Below are 24,650 nucleotides of genomic sequence, written 5' to 3'. Positions count from 1 at the left end.
CTTTCTCTTCTACTCCTAGCACTTCTTCCCAACAGCATTTTCATCAATTCTTGATTCACTTTCCTGATTTTGAACCACTGATTCTGAAATCAAAGTGCAGTTTTCAATGTAATTCTAACAAATTACATAACCACGAATTCTTTCACTTTTTAAATTTTAAATATTTAATTTTATTTTGTATACAGTCATGTATACAGGCATGTGCTGCAGCCCCATGGTTAACAGTAGTTGGTTTGGCCAGAGAAAAACATTTTTTTACTGATTGACTTTAATCGTTCTCAGCAAGAAACTAAAATTAGTTTCTTCTCTTCTGATGAGTCATGCAATAGCGGCTTTCTAGCTTACGCTTATCTCTTCCTGTCAATTTCCCTTTTAAAATTAAGATATTTATTCATTTTTAGAAAAAACCAGGATTGTGCATTATTAAGACTGATATTTCTGACTTAACTTTCTTCTGGGACTTGGGAAGAACACTCTTCATTTAAAAAGTAGACATATATGAGATATATATGTGTGTGTGTGTGTGTGTATATATCTCTCTCTCACAAATCTGGGTGTTAATTATTAATAGCATCATGTTGTCTTACAAAGCGTTAACTACCCCAAAGGAAAATAAGATTTCAATTGTTAGTTTGTAGAGATTATGGATCACAATCTACTTCCAATTGTGGGCTTAAATAATGGTTTTGATAACCATTATTTACCCCAAAGCTGTTTTAATTTCAATTTTCGTGATGTATTAGCATTGGTGGAGCAATCTTCTTTGGCTGTTTTTTCATGCTTTAAGTCCACATGGTTAATAGTTCTGTACCATCTGCAGGATGCTGGTGATGGATAGCAGAGCTGCAGATTTACTGACGCAAAATTATTAAAGAACCCAGTTGCAAGTGCTTTGGCTAACTCAAAATATAGGTTGTAAATCTTTCTTTTTTTGTTGTTTTTAATTACTAAAATACATGGAGTTACAGTGATAACTTCAGATCCTCTTCCCAAACTCCAAATGCTTTATATAATACATGAATATTACTTGGTGCAGATTCTACATATTAGCTGTTACTGTTATAATTTTCTGTCTCCAGCTACCTTTTCGCCTTCTGGTTCCCTTACTTCCATGCTCTATAGTGTCCTCTAGAGATAACTTTGGTGACCTTAGGCTCTTGTTCTCACCTCTTTTTGTTCTCAGGAGTAAGGCTGATTCAATTGCTCGTACCTTGTATGAATACAAGCCCAAATATTACCTCCACCAAGGCCTTGCCTTTTAGGTCCAATCTTTAATGGGGAGTGGAGAAAATTATCCCATGCTAAAGAAGCTTAGGCATTAGCAGTTAGAGAAGACCATGATTTGGGGAGGTAGCCTTCTCACAACATCTTGTAGACCACCATCCCTTCTAATAGGTGAAGGCAACTTGGGATGAAGGGTTCAGAAGCAACCAGTGGAATTTTACCTTTCACGTGAGTTGTGTTGTAAGTAAACATATATCAGTTTTGCAAAGCTTCATTGTTCTCCTCTAAGGATTCTTCCCAGGACATCTCTCTACATAAATAACTCTGGGTCATCATTTGCTTTGGCTGGGTTAACTTTCTCCTGGATTATTGCATAGAAGGGTTTCATTGTTCTCTAATGTATGTTCTATGTATTCTCTCCTTGTTCTTAAAGTCTATTCTTGATTTTTATAAATGATTTTCATGGGGAGAATATGCTCCTTGCATCAAGAGAACAAATTCCCATCCAGGCTCCTTCCCTGACAGGTTTCCTACTGAAGCCTGAGCACATCAAAGATCAGCAACATGAAGACCTGCTCTGAGCTCTCACCTCAGACCCGCATTGCATACCAAGCATGGTCTTCAGTGTAGAGATGGGATTAAGCCGCAGTTCTCCTGGAGTTCCTTATAGCTTGGGACAGTGAGCAGTGAGGGAAGGAGATGCATTTCTGGTATTGTCATACCAGTCTATTGTTTGACTGTGAGGTAACCACAATGGTTTTCAGGTTTTTAGGTTTTCCACTTCTTACTCAGACCCCTGAAGTCTGGGATTTACTTTTTACCACTTTTACTTTCACACCAACATATAAAGCATGCTCCCATAACTATTTCATATTCAGTAATAAAATATCTCTCTTTTTTTCCCTTATAACATGTTCAGTCTGACATTGAGAAGATGCCCACCTGGTAATACACTAGAATTTTTAAAAGCTAATCCAGTTGAAAGGATGGCTTTTCTGGGGATTACCTTTGGCTCTGATAAATCCCTAATTTCCCAGGAAGGGCACCCAGACTGAAGCCTTAGGGAAGAAAGACCAGATGCCCTGATAAGCTATTACATCTGTTTTCTCACCAAACGGTGTCAGTGTGCTCGCAGCTTAGGTCGAAAGAAATTAGTCTGCATATTCATTCTCAATCCAGTTTCTAATTGACTCTTATCTGTAGCCTGAAATTAGCCTACAACTTGGCAGAACTAAGCACTCCAAACTCAAGAGAAGTTTTGCCAAACATAAAGTACAGGATGTAGATCTGCATTTGTGTCTGTGACATGTACTTGTTTATTGATGTTTATATTTCAAAGAACATACTGTTTTCAGCATGCTTATACATTCCCAAATGTATTTCTAAATTGTCAGACATGCGTAAACACTGGCCACACAGCTCATCTGTGCAGCCAGAACACACCTACTCTTCTCAGTCTTTTTACGCTCCCAAACCTTCATTGTAAATTAGCCTCCACTAGAGTCAGAAGACACAAGGAAAAACTAGTTTAAGACTAGGTGAGTATGAATAGAACATAACTTATTAGGTTGGAGATATTCACAGTTAAATCTTTATTCAGAAGGTCTAAGTAGCAAAGACTACAACATCACAACCACCACAAGAACAGCAGCTACTGCTTATAAGCATTTTCCAGGTGCCAGGTCCTGTGCCAAGCTCCTTACATGTATTATCCAACAACAGCCTAGTGATATGGTTACTATTCATTCTCCATTTTGTAAAAAAGGAAACTGAGGCACAGCTTTTTGCCTATAATCAAATAAGTGATGGGAGCATCTAACTCCTAATGATCATGCTACATGCCACCTCTTAGCTGTTACTTAGTATTTTCAGTAAACTGTGTCAGCAAAGAGTTACAGAAAGACCAGACCCTCCTTTAGTCTGATCAGCCTGACAGTTTTCCATAGACTCTCCTCCACCTCCATGATCTCTGGGAGAAAAGCAAATGCCATATGGGCAGCCTCAAACACCAGGACAGGAATGTCACATGAACCCTTGATCCAGCTGTTTTCAATTTGGTAATAGACAAGTCCCAGGGTGGAAAAGTGTAACCTATAAAAACATATGAGAAACTAATAGTTGACAGTGTGTTCATGCACTGGGGGAAACCCAGAGGGCAGCTCTGCTCTCAGCATATCCCCAGCCTTGTATCTTCTTCTCCTGTGGGAGGCTCACAGTCACAGCAGATACTTCGTGTCCCCAAACTGTAGTACCTCCCTTTCTTCCCTCACCTCATTGGCAGAATCAGAATCAAAGTTGCCACCAAGTACACATTAACCTTTGTGCACTAAAACCAATCTTCCAGTAGATACATAGAATAATCTACCTGCTCACTGACCAAGGGACTCACTATCACAACATATCTGATATGATCCATTATCCTTTGCTTGAAAGCATCAAAAAACCAGGGGTGAGGGGGCTGTTGCTTTTCTTGATACTAAGCTCAACATTGACTGCATTTGGTTAACTCCCATGTGGCATTGTCCCATGTAGTGCATATTAATGCAAACTAAATTTTCTACATTCATTGCCACAGCTCTCATTTAAAATGTTGACTTATTTCCAAGATTATGGTAATCTAGTCTCCTGAGCTGCTTTCCCACCAGCCTTTCCATAGCCCTTCTTAAATAAGATGTCTTAAATAAACTGTCTTCAAATACTTAGCTTGCCACACCCTTCTCCAGCTTCCATGAATATTCTCCATTCTCTGATCTTGGCCTTGAAGAGCCCATTATCATTGCCCTTAACTTATTCTTAGACTTTACCTGTCTTCTTCTTCACTCCATGGTCAGTCTATCATGTAGCCCACTCTACAACCCCTCTGTGAATACATCTCTAAAATCTGTCTCCTCTTCTTCACCACCACTGTCTTAGTTTAGACCCTAATGGACTCTGGGCTGGACCATTGCAGTAGTCTATTGAATGACCCCCATACCTCTGGTTTCTTAGTGTCACAATATATGCCTCCAGTGATCTTTCTAAAACATAATTCTAATTATTTTACTCCCTAGTGCCTATAGAAAAAGAAAAACAAAACACTTTCCTAAGCATAGCACTTAAGACCCCTCATAATTTGGCCTCCAGTTACTTCTGGTGTCATCTAAAGCAACTCTGCCCGCCTCAGTGGGTATGATTATTGCAGTCTAGCCACACAGAGCTATTTACCTCGCCCCAGCCTACTTTGTTCTTTTCAACTTCTGTGCCCTTGCCCATGCTGTGCCTGGAGTGCCCTCCCCTAGCCTACTTTTCTCTTACCATTAAAGTCATCCTCACTTTTCAATACCCAGCTTCTCTGTGAAACATACCTAATCCCTCCACAGACCATCTTGGTTGGCCTCCTTGTTGGGGTGTTCACATAACCATGTACAAAGGTCATACCATGCTGTTTCTAACATCTGTCTTCCAAGATCTGTCGGATTTTGGGTTGTTGATGATAGGAATCCTATCATTGCCCTTTATGTCCTAGCATCTATCATTTGTGGAAAATCCACTCTTGGCTTTAACCTATATTGTATTTACCACTCAATTTAGGGTACATCCATTTCCCCCTAATTTATAATGACCCATAAAGTAGATACATGATTATCCCCATTTACTGTTGAGAAAACTGAGATCTAGAGAGGTTAAGTAATTTGTCTCAAAGTTATAAAAGTTGTGGTTGATAAAAGTAAGATTTGAATCCATGCATGCTGGCTCAGGGCCCAAACTCTCAACTACTGTGCCCCATTGAAATAACAAAATGAACTAAGGTGAGTTTTTCCACTGACTTTAGTTCATTTTCTTGTTTTTCTAAAACATTTAAAATATTTGAATTATTAATTGTATTAGGTTAAATTTGGTCATACACAAGCTCCAGGATTATTTATTCAAATGATGTAGGGTGGGGGCAGGGGGCAGGAGTAGAATTTGGCTCCCAGTGATGTTCTCATGGCTACACAATAGTTCCCAAACCTCCACGGATATCCTTCAGACTCCTCCATTGTCAAGCTGTATTGATGTGCTCAATATCCACTCACTCTTCCCTTACTGAAAATGTCATTTGTTACACTTTGCCATCAAATACAGTTCTTAGAGGAAATGATTTCTCCTCCCCCACCACCCAGCAGCCCCTGTCAGCAGGGGGCTCAAAGGAATCAAAACTGTACCTAAGACTATTAGAATTCACACAATGAAACTAAGTCTGAGTAATATTTCACTGCCTTTCCGGAGGTGCTAAGTGATAAGAATCAGGATGGATTTTGTTGGCTTTAATGGGAAAAGTGAGCCTTTTGTTAGTGACTTACCTTGCCTTCCCTCTAAGAGGAAAAAAAACAACTTTGGAATATTCTTTTTGGCTGTGGTTGAATATGAGAGCATCCCGAGATTTTAATATGTCTAATAAAACTCACCAAAGAATGGAGGCGCAATAGGAAGGGAGGTGCATTATGGTGCACAAGAGAAGCGTTTTGCTCTGAAAATGGAGCTGGATGCTCATCGTAAACAAGGAACCCGGAGTGAGATGCACGAGGGCACCGCTGGGAATATGTGCAAAGCTTGCTTTCATTTCCATTTGAATACTATAAAGGCAGCCCTCGCTTAAAATTAAAAGGTACATCAAGAATGCAAAACATCATATAAAATTTTAACCAGACCTTTTTAGTTGCTTTTTATTCCTTACTGGTTCTTTATTTCTCTGTATTTTTAGATATTTTCTTGGGCTGTGTGGTTGTTCATTCATCCACCCTCGGTTTACCTTTTCTACAGCTGCATGCACCTTTGTAGTTATTTATCTACCCCCAGACTGATTCATTGTAATATTGCATTCCTGTCTCTCTTTAGTATTAATATTTCCTTCTCATCCTCCTTTTCTTTCTGCTCAGCTCTACCCTCTTTCTTCCTTTCTCTTGCTCTTCAGATCATCTGCTTTTCCTTTTTTGTTGCCTTCTCACCCCCACTACCAATAAATTAAAAATAAATCCCAATCTGGGAAGCTTGGCCCTCCCCATAGAAATGATGTTTTACTATGAGCCCAGAAACACCCCCGCCCCATGTACTGGCTGCACTCTATGCTCAATCATGACTGTTGCTATAAATACAAAGGTTGCCCACTGCAGACGCAAGGATAAGGAGGGTTTATCTCTGAAATTAATGAGCAACTGAGCTCTGATCCCATAACAAAAAGCACTGATAGTAACAAAAATAATAATATTGACAGTAATTCCTAACATTTCTTAAGAGCTTGGTATGTAATGGGTCTTAAGCTAAACACTTTACAAATATTTTCCCATAAAATCCTCACCACAACCCTGTGAAGTAGATTCTATTATTATGCCCATTATACTGGTGAGGAAAACAAGATAGAGACACAGTGAGTGATACGGGTCACAGAGTAAGTGAGAGGCAGAGCCCCATTTCTCAATCCAGGCAGTCTGAGTCCAGACCACCCTCTTCACCGCTGGAGTTCACTGACCCTTCAACCGCAGGGTAGTCTTGAGGTCTTCGGGTTCCACCAGGGCTGGTGTATAATGCAAAGCCCTGGCTTGCCCTGCATGACTGGGTATAACCAGATGGGTGAACAAAGGCTGGGCCAGGTTGCCACAGACAGAGCAAGGTGATCTCAGGTACCCACAAGAAGGGGTTCTACTTGGGAGCAGAGAACAAAGTTGGAAGAATACAGCTACTTCAGTCCAAGTCAGTGAAAACTTTAAATAACAGGAGATCTGAGACCCAGAAAGGGCATCCTGGTGGATGGGCTGAGGTGGTATTCAGAAGGGAAGGACAGTACTTGGAAGTTCAGGAAAGGGGGCAGAGCATCACAGATGCCCAGTGTCGGCCAGCATGGCCCCAAACAGCCTGGAGTTTGGAGAGGGGGCCTCAGTCCATGGGGGAGGCAGTGGCAGATCAGGGCACAGCCTGAGTTCAGGGACAGTACCCAGTATTGGGAAGTGGGGCTCAGAAACAAGGACACGTCCAGTCATCAGACCAAAGACACCGTGTCCAGATGAGATGAGCAAAAAGGGTAACTTAACACTGAGGGAGAGGTACTAAATAGCCTTGGATATTACCTAAGGAGGTTGGACTTCAACCTATACCCCTGTGATCTCACCTGGGGAGCTGCTATAGATGCATGTGACACCATAAGCTGGGGTGACTTCATGTCTTCTTTCTAACAATCTCTCAAAAACCCATAGTATATAAATGATCTTTTATGCATAAAAGTGAATGGATGCAAGGTTAGCCCTAAAATAATGTCACCTTCACACTCTGACTTGCTTTCTTGAATGGGAAAATAAGAGATACAGCGCAGCCAGCATGTTTGCATACCCCTGGGGATGTTGTGTGAATGTCCCACGCATGTCTGTGTCAACTTACAGATCACGATTAAAAAAAGGCAGCAAATTGCCCTCACAGGCAATGGGGGAGTTGGTCTGAGGGTGTGCAGAGGTGAGGCAAAGCCCTTCTAAAATGTTTGGATTATATTGTTTTGTTTTATATTTGTGCATGTGTGTGTATATGTGTATATCCATTATAAACCTGAAAAGAAAAAAATGCGTTAAATTTGACTACCAGGTCATTTGTCCTATAATAAATTAAAAGGGACAGGGCATAGGGATAATATATTAACGTATTGTCACAGCCAGGAAAATTCAAGGCAATCTAACTGGCAGATACAAGAATTTAAAAAAGAAAAATAATAGTAGCCTGGGACCATTTAACGTGATCATAAAAAGGTTCATACACCTCTTAGAAATCATTATAATACAGCAAATGTTAGACTTTATGGGGCCAGTGGTGATGCTGAGACTTCCATTTAAGCTTAGAGTATTCCCATCACTCTCTGTTTAAGGAGGCAGGGAGCCAAGCAACATATTTTAGCAAGATTTTATCAAAAGTAGCTAACATTACAAGTGAAAGAAGGCATCGTTCTTACGTGCCTTTCCTTCCCGGCACTTACGCTGTAGTATGTTTTTTTATTTTATTCTCATGGAACCTCCCGAACTGTCTGCCCTGTGTGGGCAGGGACCATGTCTGTTGTGTCCGCTCCGGCTTCCCCAGGAGGCAAGTAACTTTCACTGAGATTCTCTTTCCTCAAGCCAGTGGAAGTCCTCATTCTGCTCTCACCTGCCGTGAAATGGGATATGGGAGGAGGTGGGGTCTTGCTCCGAGTCAGGCCTCGGAGATGCTTTTCACCGGGTCCCACTTCAAACTGAAGAACTCAATCCGCCGCCGTCTCCTCAGTTCCATCTGGCTGCCTAGAAATGTCTGCTTTGATTGCTGCTGGGAAGGAAAGCTTAAATTTTACTAGGAAACCCCAGCACTGCCTAAAACTTTTGGGGTTTCTTACAAAATTTGATTTCTGTTCTCTTTAGTGTTTTGTAGACAGAGACCTAGAGAAAGGCCCTAAATAGAAGCAGCAGTAGGTGTTAATAACACTCAGTTCAATTCACAGCCTACTTGGGTGCCCAGTAGCCCTTGGGCGTGGGGAGGAGGGATCCAGGCTTGTCCAGTAATAAAACTTCCTCCCTTTAGGGGGCTCCCAGCACCACCAGGGAGCTCAGCTCCACCAAACAGCAGGGAGGACAGCCCCACCAGGAAGTGGGGGGCCCTCTGCACATGGGCCTCACTGTCAGACCACCCCAACCCAAGGCCAGGACCTTGGCTGGACCCACAGGGAGGCCTCACCTTAACTCCCCTCCTCCCCTCCACCCTCTCTCCTCCTCTTCCCTTCCCCCCCTTCTGGAGCTCCTTCCCTCTCACTCTGCTTTCCTTTCCCCTCCCCCTCCCCCACCCTCTTCCCTCTCTCCTCCCCTTGCCCTTCTTGCTCCTCCTCTTCCTCAGATGAAATAGATCAAATAACTTTTTCCACTCCAAGAATCAAAGCTTAGGGCCCTCCAAAGGCTCTTCCCTATTACCTGAAGGCTAAAAGTTCAGCCTAGGATCAATAGCTATTCATTTGCCCCCTTGGTTAGAGAGATGGGGCTATTCATGCCCAGAGGACACTGCTTTTTAGAGAATCAGAGGTATTTTAAACAAGCTGCATCATTGCTGTTACTGCTCTCCTTTGACAAATGCAAATTTGCCTGACTAGAAGCTTCTCAGGCTGCCTTGCCCTCCCCCAGCCAGAAAGCAGGCCTGGAAGATGATCACAGAAGTGTTTACGAAGGGCCAGAGTTGAAGTAAAGTTCCTCCCACCACTCTAGCAGAGGTACATTCTCTGGAGGCAGAGAAAGTTTAAGTTTCAGGGCCCCTTGCTCTGGCCCTTCTAAGGCCCTGGGAAGAGCCCCAGCACTGTGTTCCCATGGTCCTATGTTTTTGCAAGATTTGCAAAAGGAATATATTTGCAACACAGTTAGGTTCCGCTGCTGTTTCTTTCCACTACAGCTTCCCCTCCCTCATACTTCTCTGCTGAGTTGGCATTGCAGTGGCTGTGGGCATTTGGGGGGTCCAGCTCAGGGAAGCTGAATCGGGAATGTATTTAGCTCAGATTGAGTGGGATACCTTTGTGTAGGCCACAGCCACTTCTGTGGGTGGGTAAGTCACTGCTGTCCATCCCGGGGTAGGAATGGTTTACAGGAGTAACACACAAGGCTGAATTAAATATAAACCTGTCCTATGGTGCCTGGCATCAGAAGTCTGTGGATAGTGGAAGAAAAACAAGGTTTCAAATGTACTGAGCCAGAAGCGATTTTGTGGAAAATTCTTCCAATCATGAGATGTGTAAAAATGCACTTTTCATTGATGCCTCGACAAAATGGAAATTCAGGAATATATTCAGAGACAAAACACGTACACTGATAAGAACGTGTGTTACTTATGGGAATTGCATAAAATAAAATATATCAAAAATCTTGCATTTTCAGGACATTACCCTGTAGCAAGCAGTACTGCACGCATCAGGCATGTCTGTGCGTAAAGAAACATATTTTAATGCCTTCCAACTATCGATAATTTTGATCAATCCTGCTAGAGGAAAGACTACCTTATCTCTCTGTTCTCTCTAATGCAAAGTCATTATCACATAAAGAGAGTATCAAAGTATGCAGGCAAAAATTCCATAGAAAAAAGTTATTTTAGAGTTGTGTCAGACAGTAATTAAAACATTGTGTGTGTGTGTTTTTTTACTAGATTTTGAGATGTCTCTTACATTTGCCAGCTTTAAAAAATTTGTAATTTTTTTCTCCTTCTAAAGAGTCACTTTCACTCCCAATTTTGTACTTGTATTTCTGTATTATTTTCCTTAAAGCGATCCCCCCCTAAAATTGTATAATCCTCAGACCCCACAACCTGGATCCTCCCTAGAGGCAGCCTCGCTGAGCAACTAGAAAAAGGTGCAGTTTTCTCTGCCTGGAGAAACCCTGCTCCAGGCATTCCCAGGGTACTTGGTCAGTGGGTCCTTCAGGGGTAAGGCTGCCTTCCCTCCAGGATCCCTGTCTTCTGGGCTATGAAGGTCTTTTTCCTGATGACGCTGATCCCAGGGTCTTAGGGACCTAGCTCATGTTGCGAAAGACAGTGTTGAGGAACTGCTGTTAATGCTCAGTCTCTCTAGCTGTGCTGAGGCCCAGCTGTACAAGTTCTCACGTAACTATTTGAGCTTCTTTTGGTTCAGGGAAAGGTAGGATGATTTTCTGCCAAATCTTTCTTCAGATTCACATTGTAATTTGGGTCAGATGATCTGACATACAAGACTGTCGTATCCCTTCTGCTGCAGGGCATTTACCAGTTTTCTGTTTTCTTTCACAGAGTTGGTGTGGACCTGGATGAAAATCTGAAGGAGGAGCCCTCTTTACCCCAGGTAAGTCAAAGAAGCCAATGCGTAGAGTATAGAGATATGAGATGTTCTGTTCTGTGGGATGTTCCATGCTTATCCAGCATGTACCAAGGGGCTCATTCTAACGAGAGCTGCCTCTGCTGATAAAACAAATGAGATGGCAATAAAATACATAGAATTCAGGGTGTTGATGACTTTTAGCATATGAATGCTTGGAACTAGCATATACTCTCCACCTCTCTGTGGGACTTTACAATGTAGAAGCAAAACCATGATGACTCTTAGAATGAAGCATCCCATGGTTCAAATCCCTACCAAGCAACTTGCTAGCTAGGTGATCTCAAAGCACATCCAGTGCATGTTGGGCACTCAACAGTTGGACCTGTTTCTCCTGCGTGGCTTCTCATTAGTCATGTCTAGATGTACAGCAATATTGAAACTGTCAAAGGATTGCAAAACTGTCTAGATAATCCATTCCTGACTTAATGGAGCAAAATTATCTACACAGACCTGAAAATCCTTTAGGGAAATTTTCAGAACAATGTGCTATTCCCTCAAGTAGGGGAAATGTATTCTTCAAACTCTGGATTTGAACCTGACATCACAGTAGAATGTCATTTGCAATTTTGCATTAGCCATTTTAAACTCAGTACTTAACAAACAAACGTATGGAAATTTTATACTTTTTGCTGAAATTAGAAGTAGACAGACATAATAGGACAATATCATGTGGTGATGCTTAATGAATTGTGTTATGAGAATATTTATATTTGAAGAGGAACTGTCTCTCTTTTATTCTGTGGTTTTTTTTCCCTATAATGCCATCAATGAGGCACAGCCGGTTAGTGCGCCTGGGTGTGATGCTGCTTTCCCGGTTTACAGAGATAGAAAGCAGGAAAGAGCCTATGCTCTGCAGAAAAGCCTGGGAAAACAAGTTGGTTATGATCCTGGCCCTCGTGGACTTTGAATTTTTTTTGTCACCTGCATTTCAAGGCCAGGCTACGCCATTTTCACTGGCTTCACTGCCCAGGAAACACACCTGACTGCAGGACCGAGCACAGCAGGGTGCCAGGGCACTAGGATTAGGGCCAGCCTGGTGACCTTAGAAAGGAGATCAAAGCCCTTCTCCTTACACTGGTGGGCATAATGAGTCATCTGTAACATCTGGTGGTGGCTGATTTTTAAAAAGCATTTTCATCTTGTATAGGTCAAATAATCCTACCTTCAAGTAAAACTTTTATCTAAATTTTGTCCTTCTTGTATACCTTTTTCTTTAAAATAAAAAAAGAATAATAAAATTTATCGAAGAAAATTCTCTAATTGCCTAGTATTCTGTAATCACATATAGTTATTGGTAAAACTTTCTACTGGCCTAACTCTTTCCTTTTGTAATTTAAATTTCTTTTATCTCATTCATGTGACACTTTAAAACAAAGTTCACCATTGTTAATCCAGTAATAACTCTTACCTGAAAATATTACAGCAATAAAAGGTTTTGGGGGGTTTTTTTTAGAGAAATAGGATAGTATAACGTAGAACTAAAAACTATGTGATATTTAGATCTTGGACAAGTTTTTTACATTTTGAGTCTCAGTTTCTGTCTATAAATTGTGAATGATGATAATATCTACCTCTCCAGGCTATTATGACAATCAAGAGAAATTATGTTTATGAAAACTACCCAACTTAATTGAGCTAAATTCATCTCATTTATGAAAGATTTGAGGCAGCTTAAACCACCACATATAATAAAATAATAATAAAATATTTTTTAAAGAATTTTAAAATTCAGCAAAAAATACTAATAAGAGCATGTAGTCAAAACCAGAGGAGTAAAAAGAATCATGAACAAGCAGGTCATAAGGGCCTATGTAGGTGCTATAGTCAAACCGTAAGTAACCTTTCTGGTAGCCAAAGAGGGGATAAAAGGAAATAATAATCAGTAATATACTAAATTCACATCATTAGAGGGAAAAAATCATACCCTCTCCTTAAGTAGTACAAAACTTCACAGGTCACTACATTTTAAAGAAATTTCTCCCTTGGGGCCTCCTATAGAGGACACATAAAGAGCTATCCAAATGTTAAGTAACTAGCATTATAATTTACAGTGTTCCCACCAAACTGCTGCTGCCTAAAAATAATTTTAAGTGTCCTCTAATTGTTCTTATTCATGATGTTTGACTGTCAAAGTAGTTACATTTCAGAAAGAAGTTTTCTCCATATGTTGGAATAATTCTTATCTTCAGTGTCAAGTACAAGATGCAGTGGGCTCTGATGGGAGGTAACAAGCCACGGTGTCCACGTAGCTACCACTCGACCTAGACAGAGTCTTTTTGGTACTTTCCAAGCCATCTGTCAAGAAACACTCTTCCCTCATTTCGCCTAACACTTCACTTATTATCATCATCTGCTGCTCTGTTGGACTACAGAATATAACCCTAATTCTTAGGAGGATTATATGTTTTCACTTGATTTGCATTTATTAAACTGGCTTTGCATTAACAAATAGGATAAACTTTGCACTGCTCAACCTTAATAAATAAACAAACAAAAGACCCTGTTCTTACCAAAAGCTAAAAATTTCACAGGTAGTTATGGCCATTACAGATCATATACTTTCAAAATCAAAAATAAACATATGTAATTATATTTTTAAAAGAACTTCCTCTCTGTTGTAGAGAATAAAATAATCTCTGGGGACATGAACTTATGGCTATGACTAACTAGTAATATCATGGACATATTTGAAACACGGACTTCGGTGGGGGGGGGGAACCAAGGGCAACACACGTAACCCAAACGTATGTACATCCATAATTTGCTGAAATAAAAAAAAAAAAATCATGATTTTCCTTTTTGCCTTGTAATACCTTTAGAATGTGGATGGCATTACCTTCTTAAAGTTTAAATACATAACTCCATGCAAATGTGCTACTTTGAGAAATGGAAGATACTGCAGTTGTGAATTTTATGTCTCTTAAACTTGAAAAAAAAAAAAAAACCCTTCAGAAAACCTCCCACACAGTAGGAAGTGTTCCTTGTAATTGATTCCTCATCCTTGGAAGCACACCTTTGCAGAGTAGAGGAGAATGACTGGATCACCACACTAGATCTTTTAATAGAGAATTCCTGCTACTCAAGAAAGGCTGCCAGTATTGCTTCTCTTTTCCGCTTTTGCCATTTTATCGTAATCCTCCCAATATTTTTTGGGCACTAAGTATTGTTCTTAACAATTTCCTGAGCACTTTGTATGTGTTATCTCACTTAATTTTCAAGATAACCCAAAGTGGGTACCATTATTATCCCCTTATTTCCTTATCTTACAAATAAGGAAATTGTAGACAAAGAAGTTAAATAACTTTCCCAAGAGCACACTGAAGGCAGAAATAGAATTTGAGCCCAGAGAATTTGGTCCCAGAATGTCCCCTCTTAACGGGGTATGCATGCATGCATTCATTCATTCATGAAAGTGTTAATAACTATCGGCACCCACCCTTGTCGGGCACTAATCTAGATGTGGAGGATTCAGCAGTTACCAATGCAGTCTTCTCCCTCACAGAGCTTATACTCTAAATGGGGACACTGATAAGAAAAACATCAACTACATACTGTAAGTTCAAAGCAGGATCACAATAAGTCAGGTAAGGGGAGGAGAACCATGGATGGGGCTATTGGCTGGTCAGGGAAGGTCTCTCTGAGGAAGTGGCATTTGATCAGAGGCTGAATGATGTGCAGAAGCAAAGCATGTGGGATTGGGAGGGTGGGCAGGGGTTGGGGGGGTGGGCAGTATAGTCCAGGCAGAGGCTACAGCAAGGTCAAAGGCCCTGGAGTCCCAGAGGGTTATGGTGTGCCCCAAGAGCAGCATGAAGGCCAGTGTGGCCGGAGCCAATTAAGCAAGGTGAGAGTGAATGGAGCTGGGATGGGAAAAACAGACAGGCAAGGGCCAGACTATTGACCACAGTGGTAAGTTTGATTTTATGCTAATATGATGGGTACTCTCGGAGGTTTGAAGCTCGGAAGTAATAGAATTTGACCTTTTAAAAAAAATTTTTTTCTCCCAACTCCACTTTGCCAACTGTTACAGTGGGACTAATTTTCATCTTTTCTAATCTAATTTAATTTTTTAACACTATGTTTATTTCTCTATGATCTGTCTTAATGTTAACTTCTAGTTTCCTTTGGTTTTCAGTAGTCTGTTCATTGAAATTCTGTTTGTGGTTGTCCTTTGTACTTATGTATAACCTGAGTGGATCAGTTCTGGTCACTGCAGCTCAAGAAAGTGAGAGCAGAGCTGAGAAAGGTCCAGAGAAGGGCAACTTCAGTAACTGAGCAGAGGGACCTGCTGCCAGAGAACCGGGATTAAAAGGATTAGGGCTTCTCCATCAGAAAGACTAGAGCTAAGAAGGGACACAACAAAGTGTCTGTAAAAATATGAAAGGTGAACAAAGACTTGTTTGCCAACTCCCAGAAAACAGGTGTAGTATAACCTGGGAATACCTTTGAAACCTGGAAGAGATCATTGATGAAGAATAAAATGTTTGTTCTTCTGCACACTGATGCTTCTTACTCGGGGTCATCCAGAGTTGCAAGGGTTAGATACATAAGTAGGTTCAGGAGGGGAAGAGATTCATTAGCAGATAGTGGGGTCATCTAGGCCATTAAATAAAATTAATTTCTCTTTGTGAATAGTTTGAAATATTTCTAATAAACTTACAGAGAACAGAATGATGAATCCCATATGCCCATCCTCCAAATCTAACAATTATCAACATTTTTTCCTACTGGCTCATTCATTGCTCCTATACCATTAAACCTGGTCTCATAGAATGTAGATTCCATACTACATCCCCACAAATATTTCAGAAATAGAATACTAGGCTCAAAAATTGATCTGATCCAGATGAGGGATTTTCTTAATGTTATGTTGTTACAATGCCATTGTAAATAATGGTATTTTTAGAAAAATAAAATGAATATTTCAAAGCAAATATCTTGGGTTTTCCCTTGGCCAACATTGACTGTATTTTAGTCATACTTACTTATGGCTTATACATCCAAAAGTATATCCCCTCCCCATTAACTTTTTACTACACAGGACTAAATTCCATATAGTTACCTTACCATTAGATTCTACAATTACGTGTTCTAGAAAGTACGTATGTTCTAGAACATACGTACATATATCACATTTAATTTTTACTTCAACCATTCAGGATAACTACTACAACCCTCATTTTACAAATGATGAAATTTGAGTTCAAAGAATTAAATTTTCCCCAAACAACAAACCAGTGATGGGCTGAGCTAGGACTAAAGGCCAAAGCTATTTTACCCTCACCATCATCTTATACCATACTGTCAATGGGTAATTATCTAATCTATAAACATGATCTTCTTTCTTCCCAGTAAGGTAGCCCGTCAGTCAACATTTGAATATACTTCGCATTTCTATTGAGAATATCAAGCACATTCCCATTTTAAGAGGCTCGAGCATATTCCTCACCTTCTACTTTGATTATCTCAATGTGGAATCCTCTTCACCCATAGGCACTAAGCTGTGGGTGTCAGTCCCTTGTCTTTTTCCTACTACAATATGTGTCAGCCTTCACTCACAGTGCAGCAGGATCTACTGTCTCCTAGCAGGAGGGAACTAACTGCATTATTCTTTGTTTCTTCCTCCCTGCCAGGGTTGAGTTGCAAACCAGTCTAAAGCTTTTGTTCATGCAAATGTCTAAAGGAAGAGCATTCCAGACAAAATAAAGGCCCTGGAACAGGGCCAGCCTGTCTGAGAAATAGCAAGTATGCAGGTATAGTTGGAGTGAGCCATCAGAATATTATAGGATATGAATCAGCCAGAGATATAGGCAAGAGCCAGATTTTGTCAGTTATCTATTGCCACATTAATGCTAGATAACAAACACAAAATCTCAGAGGCATCGAACAGTAAGCATTTATTTATCTCACAGGTCTGTGGGGGTCAGCTGCTCTAAAGTGGACTTGTTCATATATCTGTGGGCAGCTACAGGTTGGCTAGATAACTGCTGGTCTTACCTAGGCTTGCTCACATGTCTGGGGTTAGATGGTTACTGGGTGATCTAGGACAGCCTTAATTGGGAAGACTTAGGTGACTCTGCTGTGCTTCACATTCTCATCTCATCTGAGGACCAATGGGCTATGCTGAAGATGTCTTTCTCCTGGCAGTGATAGAGGACAAGAATGTAAGCAAAAACATGCAAGGTTTCTTGAGGCCTAGCCTTAGAACCAGTACATTGGTATTGCTGCTACATTCTGTTGACCAGAGAAAGCTACGAGGCCATCTTAGAAAATAGGTGTAAATATGTAACTCCTCTTTTCTCAAAAGAACTGCGGTTACATGGAAAAGGCCATGGATATAGGGATGGAAAAAAATGGGACCTCTAATGTGATTAATCTGCTATATAGATCATTTGGACCAAGGTAGAGTATGGACCTTGTAGTACTCTGTAAAATTTTAGACTTTTGAAATGTATTGAGACTTATTTTATGGTTCCAGTTGTTCTATCTTGGTAAACACTCTATATGTACTTGAAAAAATGAGTATTCTTGCAACTGTTTCAATACTATGCCAAATTACAGAATACAGTTAGTCTAGTATCTGGTAAGTGTCAATTGTGTAAGTTGATTTTTTTTTGGTTTATTTACCAATGACTGATAAAACCTCCAAATGTAATTAGGGACTTTCCTCTTTCTCGCTTTAGTTCTGTCAGCTATTGCTTCATGCATTTCAAAGCTTTTCACTGGATATAGAATTCTGGTTTGATGGTTGTCTTCTTTCAGCACTTTGAAAATTACATTCCATTGTTCTCTGACCTCCATTTTTTCAGATGAAAAGTCAGTAGAAATTTTTTTATTTCCTTCAACATGATATGCTCTGTCTTTTCCTGGTTCCTTTTAAGATTTTTATCTTTGTCTCTGGTTTTTAGAAGTTTCATTCTTACATGTCTAGTTTGTTTTTCTTTGAATTTATCCTAATTTGGATTCAATGGGTTTCTTAGATCTCTCAGTTAATATTTTTCATCAAATTTGGGAAATATTCAACTATTGTTTCTTCAAACATTTTTGTCCTTCGTGTTCCCACTGCTCTCTTTCTAACCCTCCAGTCTTATATGTGTTAGGCTACCTTCTATTTTTTCTCATGTCACTTAGGAAGTATCTTATTCTCTCATTTCTCTATATTCTACAAATTGAATAATTTTTATCGATCTCTTTTCAAGTTCACTGACACTTTCTTCTATAGTATTCAATCTTAAGCCAATATAGTGAATTTTTCATTCCAAATATTATATTTTTTGGTTCCAGAATTTTCATTTTGTTCTTTGTTTTATAGTTTACATTCTTCTTCTGAGAGCTTCATTTGTGTACTCATTGCCTGCATCTTTTACTTTAAATTTCCTAGCATATTTTTTATGGCTGTTTCAAAGCCTTTGGTTGTTAATTCCAACATTCAAGTCATTTCAAGTTCTGCTTCTGTAGGTTACTTTTTCTTTTGGCTGTAGCTCAAGCTTTCCTATTTCTTTCCATGTCTAGGAGTTGTTATGCTGAACCTTAATAGGATAACATTGAATGGAGTCTGGATTATTCTATAAAGGGTATTGGATTTTATTCAGTCAAGCAGTTAATATCTTGTAAGTCCTTGTTTTATTCTCGGTTTGATACATTTTCATTTTGTCCTTAGTTTTAGGGCATGGTGGTTATTCTAGAACATCATCCTTACTTATAAATCATGCTTTTTCTGAGGGCTCAGCCGAATAGCTGACTTTTGACTTTGGCTGGGCCACACTACAATGTTTCCTAGCACTGTGTGATCTTAATTTCTCCATTTATTTCTCAACTTCAAAACAGCTTTTTTCTGCAGGGCCTTTTGAATCTCATTCTGTACATGCACAAATCAGTCCACAACCAAGGATCTGAGGGAAACATCTACACAGATTTCTAGGTGTCCTCTGTGCCTAGTTCCTTCCTTTTTGGTACACTGCCTTAAATATTTCAGCACTTCAGTGACACTCAAACTTCCTCTTTTATACACCGTGTTAAAAATGGCAGCATTTCAGCAACACTCAAACTCCTATCTTCAACCCAGAAAGACTACTGTTCTCTGCCTGGATTCTACGTCCTTGCATTTCAATTTGGAAAGGACCTCCAGGCAGAAAGTCAAGGAGAATATAGGGCTCACCTCATTTGTTCCCTTCTTTCAAGGATCACAGTCCTTTGCTGCCTATTATCTAATGCCTGAATTCTATCGTATGTTATAATGCCAGTTACTATATCACATTCAGCCATTACATAGTTTGAAGGTGATTTTGAAGTAGTTCTCTAGGGGGACATATTATTTTATTTTGTATTGTTTTGTTTTAGAAACATACAAAATATTATATAATGGAATCAACAGTCTAAATGTGAGATGATTTACTATGATAGTATTATTAAAAGCATGAGCCAGAATCTTCTCATTCCAAGGTGCATTTTCCATTAGGGGTATGTGTGTGCATAAAATAGTTATAATACTAACTAAATTATGATATAATTCAGGCATTATTTAAGAATACCATGAGACAGATACAGTGAAATGATGTGAACTTCCTCCTATCTGTAAATTGGTACGTCACTTTTTGTCTTCGTACTCAATCTTCAATCTTTAATATGGGCATATTAAACCCAGAATGATTTTTTATATACTTCTAAGAAGGAATATATGTCTTTTATACCACAAACATGTTACTTTTGTGAAAATACTTCGTAAACTGTAAAGAGCTATGCAAATGTAGGCCTCATCAATTTATTACTTTTCCCAATTCCTATTTCAGTGCCTTTTACATCTAGAATTTATGATTTCAGTATTTAGTTGTAGTAATTTTCTATTGCTGTATAAAAAATTATCCCAAAATTTAGTGGCTTAAGACAAACATTTATTATGTCAAGGTTTCTATGAATCAGGAATCTAAAAGCAACTTATCTGAGTGTTCTGACTCAAGTTGTCTCATGAGGTTGCAGTCAAGATGTCAGCTAAAGTTACAGTCATCTGAAGACTTGACTGGGCCTGGAGGATTCACTTCCTTGCTGACAGGAGGCCTCAGTTCCTTTCTAGCGGTTGGTAGGCAGACTCAGTTCCTTACCACATGGATCTCTCCGCAGAGCTGCTTGAGTATCCTTACAACATGGCAGCTGACTTTCCTCAGAGCGAGTGGTCCAAGAGAGACAGCAAGGAGAAGGCCACAATGTATTTTTATGATGTAATCTTCGATATGACACACCATCACTTCTGCTATATTCTGTTCATTTGAAATGAGTCACCAAGTATAGTACACACCCAATAGGGAGGGAAGTCAGGCTCCATCTTTTTTTTATTTTTTGCCTTCTAAAAGATTTTTTAAAATTTTTAAATGACACATAATAGTACATATTTATGGGGTACAGAGTGATAATTTGATACACATATACAATGATAAAATAAGGATAATTAGCATATCCATTACCTTAAACATTTATTATTTTTTGTGTTGGGAACACTTAAAATTCTCCCTTCTAGCTATTGCAAAATATACAATGAATTATTGTTAACTATAGTCACACTACAGTGCTGTAGGACACTAGAACTTATTCAGCTATAATTTTATAAGCATTAACCAACCTTTCCCTATCCTCCTCTCCCCACCACACTTCCCAGCCTCCAGTAGCCACAATTCTACTCTCTACTCTTATGTAGGCTCCATCTTTTAAAGGAATAAGTATCAAAGAATTTGTAGATATACACTTTAAAACTATTACAACATCATATCATGTTTTCCTGAGCCAAATAATTTATTTTCCCCTAGATTAACTTGAATCTACCGTACAGACAAGATTATCTTTTTTTGTAGCTAAAACATGAGGTTAGCCCTTATGGTAGCATATCTGTGATGTCTCTGTGTCATCTTAACACTTTTACCCACCCTTCACTAGCTGTCTCTTTCAGTTTTTTTTCCCTAGGCATGTATTTTCTGACTATACCTTCTTGGAAGTATATTTCTGACTATACCCTCTTTATGAGTGTACCTGGGCATTGAGAAGGTGAGAATATTTGTATAAAGTGCTTTCTATGTAGAGGCTAAGAATTAATGATTTACCTTTTAAAATGTATATTTGAAAAAAATCCTATTTGCTCTTCAATTATATCCCTCTTCGGAATCCAGAAATCTTTGTCTTTAGAGACACAGAATCTGGTCCTCTCCTTGGTAATTAGAAAATCGAGGCAAGGAATTGGAAATTATTGCATGAATACACTCCAAGGTGAAGGGATATGGTAGGGCAAAAGTACTGCTAACAAATTCCATTCACATTTGACTACTAAAAAAGTGTTTTAGAACCCATAAAGGCCCTACAATTTTGTCATGATAATTATTTATCTTGTTATCACTCCATGCATCTTCCACTGACATTAGTATTGAATATGAAATCTTGAGAAATAGAAAGGAAAATCCTCTCTCTCTCACGTAATCCATTGAATCCCCCTGAAATGATGAGCAACCCCATATGATTAACCCAAAGCAGAGTTCATCCAGTTCACTTAACAAAGTCCCCATATTTGAATATTGACAGAGGAATATATTTACATTTGCTTAGTTCTTTTTCATTAAATACAACAACAAAAAAAAATCCCTCTTGCTTCAGTGTCTGTTTTTCAAAGATTTCTCACCAGAGCTTTTTGTTTTCTCTCAGGAGTTAAATAAGCACAAAACAAATAAGTACCAGTATAATTTCCCTGTTGCTCCCTCTCTGGGGGTATTAAGCGTTAGGGGATCATTTAAAAGAAAACTACCCACTTCCTACTCTTCCCAGTCACTTCCCAACCTCTGGTCTATTCCCCTATTTAAGGAGAAAAAAAGAAAAATATCAAATGCCCCAGTCATTTTTAAATTGTCCCCAAAATAGAAGTTATTAAGAGAGCCAGAAATTCCTCATACATCAAACATTCTGCTTTTCAGGGTACCTAGGCCAGTAAAAGTTGAGATTCAACACACTTGAAATTGCCAGATCCCATTTACAGCTGTGAAACATGAGGCTCAGAGCTGGTAAATGTATTGTTATTACTAAATGGTAGAGAATACAAACCCAAATCTTGGTCTTCAGTTTCTGGATCTTATGCTTGTTCCAACATGCACACCACTTCCCCTCTGGAATAGGAACTAGAAAGAGAAGTTATGTTGCTAGTGATAAAGAAAATCACCACCAAGCTCCGGATTCTGCTTCTGATGACTGTTCTCATCCATTGTCCTTGAGGTGTGAGCTGATCTCTGCTTTAGAGTAATCCAGATAGATTGATGCTACCTGCTCTCCTCTGCCCATCTGGACCCTCCCAGGGGCTGGCTCTCTGTGCTGCCTCATCAGATACCTTCCCTGTTCCAGGGTGACTGCAAAGGCCAGCCTTCCCCGAGCACGTTTATCTTCAACCCCCAGTGCACAAGCAGAGCGCACACTAGACTAACTCATTTATTTCTACTCATTTATTGATGGCCTTTCATAACCAAGTTATTAAGTCATCAATAACCTCAGAGAAATAAACGAATCGATCCAAAACTGGACCAAAGGATGTTTAAGACATAGTCTGCAAACTTTATCTAGGATCAGCAGAAAAGTCAATGCTGGGTCATTGGTAGTATTTGCCCACCTGTGAAAATGTATTCCAGAAATATTTTATTCTAATTAAAATCCAGTTTATTTCTCTACAAAGTAGTGAAATGAATAACATCTCCAGTCACTCAACTAAAAGAAAAATTTTTTTTAAAAAGATTATGTGTTAATATTTTTCCAAAATGCTACCTAATGTGTCTTGCTCCCATCAGCTGACAAAAAATATCCCTGGAAGGCTTGCCAAAAATAGAGAATAAGCTTTTTGGGAGTGCTCATATCATGAGTTCTAATATATTCACCTTGGGAAATAAAATAAGATTAAAAAGAGAGGAAAAGGAGAAAGAAAGGCAGGGAGGATTTCTAAGACTTTGGGAAGCCCTTGAAACCAGTGTCTAGAAGTCTACAGAAATTCCTAAGACTGAAGTTAAGTTTCTGTGAGGACACTTTCAAAGCCATCAGCAGTTCACCCAGCTGAGGGGAGCCATGCATTTCCATCATGTTTGGGGGTATATGTAGCTGCTCTATCTCAGCCTCCATGAGCATCCCATTATCCTGACCTCACCTCTCTGTTCAGATACCTGTTTGCCCTTAGTTTGCTCTCAACTTACCCCCAGGACCCTACCTAGATGGGAAGAATCCTGGAGGCTGAGGGGCCCCAGTGTGTTTGGAAACATGCCTCAATTGACTCAGTTTCCTCATCTATAAAATACACTTCATCAAATAGTTACAAGAATCTAGAGTTAACATATTAAAAAAACTTAGAGTAGAATCTGGCACATGGTAAGGGTTGAAGAAATGTAGCTGCTCTCGTTGTCATTAATAAAAACATAGTATCTTCCATATGATTGGGACCTTAGAGATGAACCAGTCCAATTTCCTCAATTCATTTTACAAACAAGGAAACTGCAGCCCAATGAGGTTAGGTAGCCTATCATAGAATGTCTATGCTTTCAAAAGTTTAAAGGCTGAGTGAGATATTTGTAGAAAAAGACATCCTTTATCCAATCCAGCAGTCAAATTCCAATTCTGTTACTTGCTAGTTGTGTGACTTTGAGCTCATTTCTTTCCTTCTCTGGCCTCTCTAGGTCCTCATGTGCCAAAGAAGTATGATACAACCTACCTTGGTGGATTGTTGTGAGAATTGGAAAATAATGACTGAAAAAAATTAATGACTGGATAATGTGACTAGCCTACTGCCTAGGAGATAATGAGCATTCTATAGCTGGGGACAGACAGACATTGCCAACATCATTCAGATGGGCTGCTGCTGGGTGGGTGCTAGAATCCTGGGCCCCTGACTGCCAGGAGAGCTCACTACTATACTGTCCACTCTTACTTAAAAACAAACAAAAAATAGGAATTTGCTGATACTATATATCAATTTTGTTCAATAACTATCTAGTCATCAGATATCAGCTATCAAAAATTACCTATGTCTATTCATAGATAAAAATCTATAAGTCCTTATTGTTCTTAATGAAAGGAAAAGGGAGAAAAAAGAGAAGAAAGTCCCCAGTGGTCCATAGCTCTGGTCCAGAGCTTTTTCTAACTAGTTCAACATGAGCAGTTTTGCTCTGCCAGCTGAGCCCCAACATTACTGTTGGGGGACAGTGGCTCAGAAACAACTTCCAAATGTCACAAGATAATACAGAAAACACTATGTACAGCAGTGATTTTGCAAATCTAACACCTTTATTAGGGTAGAAATGGTTAGAGAAAGGTTCAGGGAAGGATGGATATTGAACCAGACACCTTGGTTTCCTTTCTTGGGGAAATATAAGTAAATTCTAACTCTAGATAACAAGGCATGGTACTCCAGCCTATCAGAAAATAGAGTCCTGTGGAACTCTAATGTCAGTGAAAAGATAATGTGTCCCATTGTGGGAATTAGGAATGGAGAATAGATCCCATGACCAGGTAACTTTGAGAAATACTTCCCTCTTGAAGATTTATAATGCTCACTTATAAATTAAAGGCTCTGGGAAGACCT

General features: G+C 39.4%; 1 protein-coding gene across 1 annotated transcript in view; it reads left to right on the top strand.

The window, feature by feature from the left end:
- The window catches only part of SLC9A9 (solute carrier family 9, subfamily A (NHE9, cation proton antiporter 9), member 9), a 652,487-nt gene that overhangs the window by 517,080 nt on the left and 110,757 nt on the right, over nucleotides 1–24,650 (top strand). The window contains exon 15 of the mRNA XM_012647423.1: nucleotides 10,984–11,054. Within this exon, the coding sequence (XP_012502877.1) occupies nucleotides 10,984–11,054 (71 nt within the window). The remainder of the gene's footprint in view (nucleotides 1–10,983; nucleotides 11,055–24,650) is intronic.

Source organism: Propithecus coquereli, unplaced genomic scaffold (assembly GCF_000956105.1).
Source record: "Propithecus coquereli isolate 6110/MARCELLA unplaced genomic scaffold, Pcoq_1.0 Scaffold268, whole genome shotgun sequence".
Taxonomy (NCBI): domain Eukaryota; kingdom Metazoa; phylum Chordata; class Mammalia; order Primates; family Indriidae; genus Propithecus; species Propithecus coquereli.
This window is presented reverse-complemented; position numbering and strand designations above follow the sequence as displayed.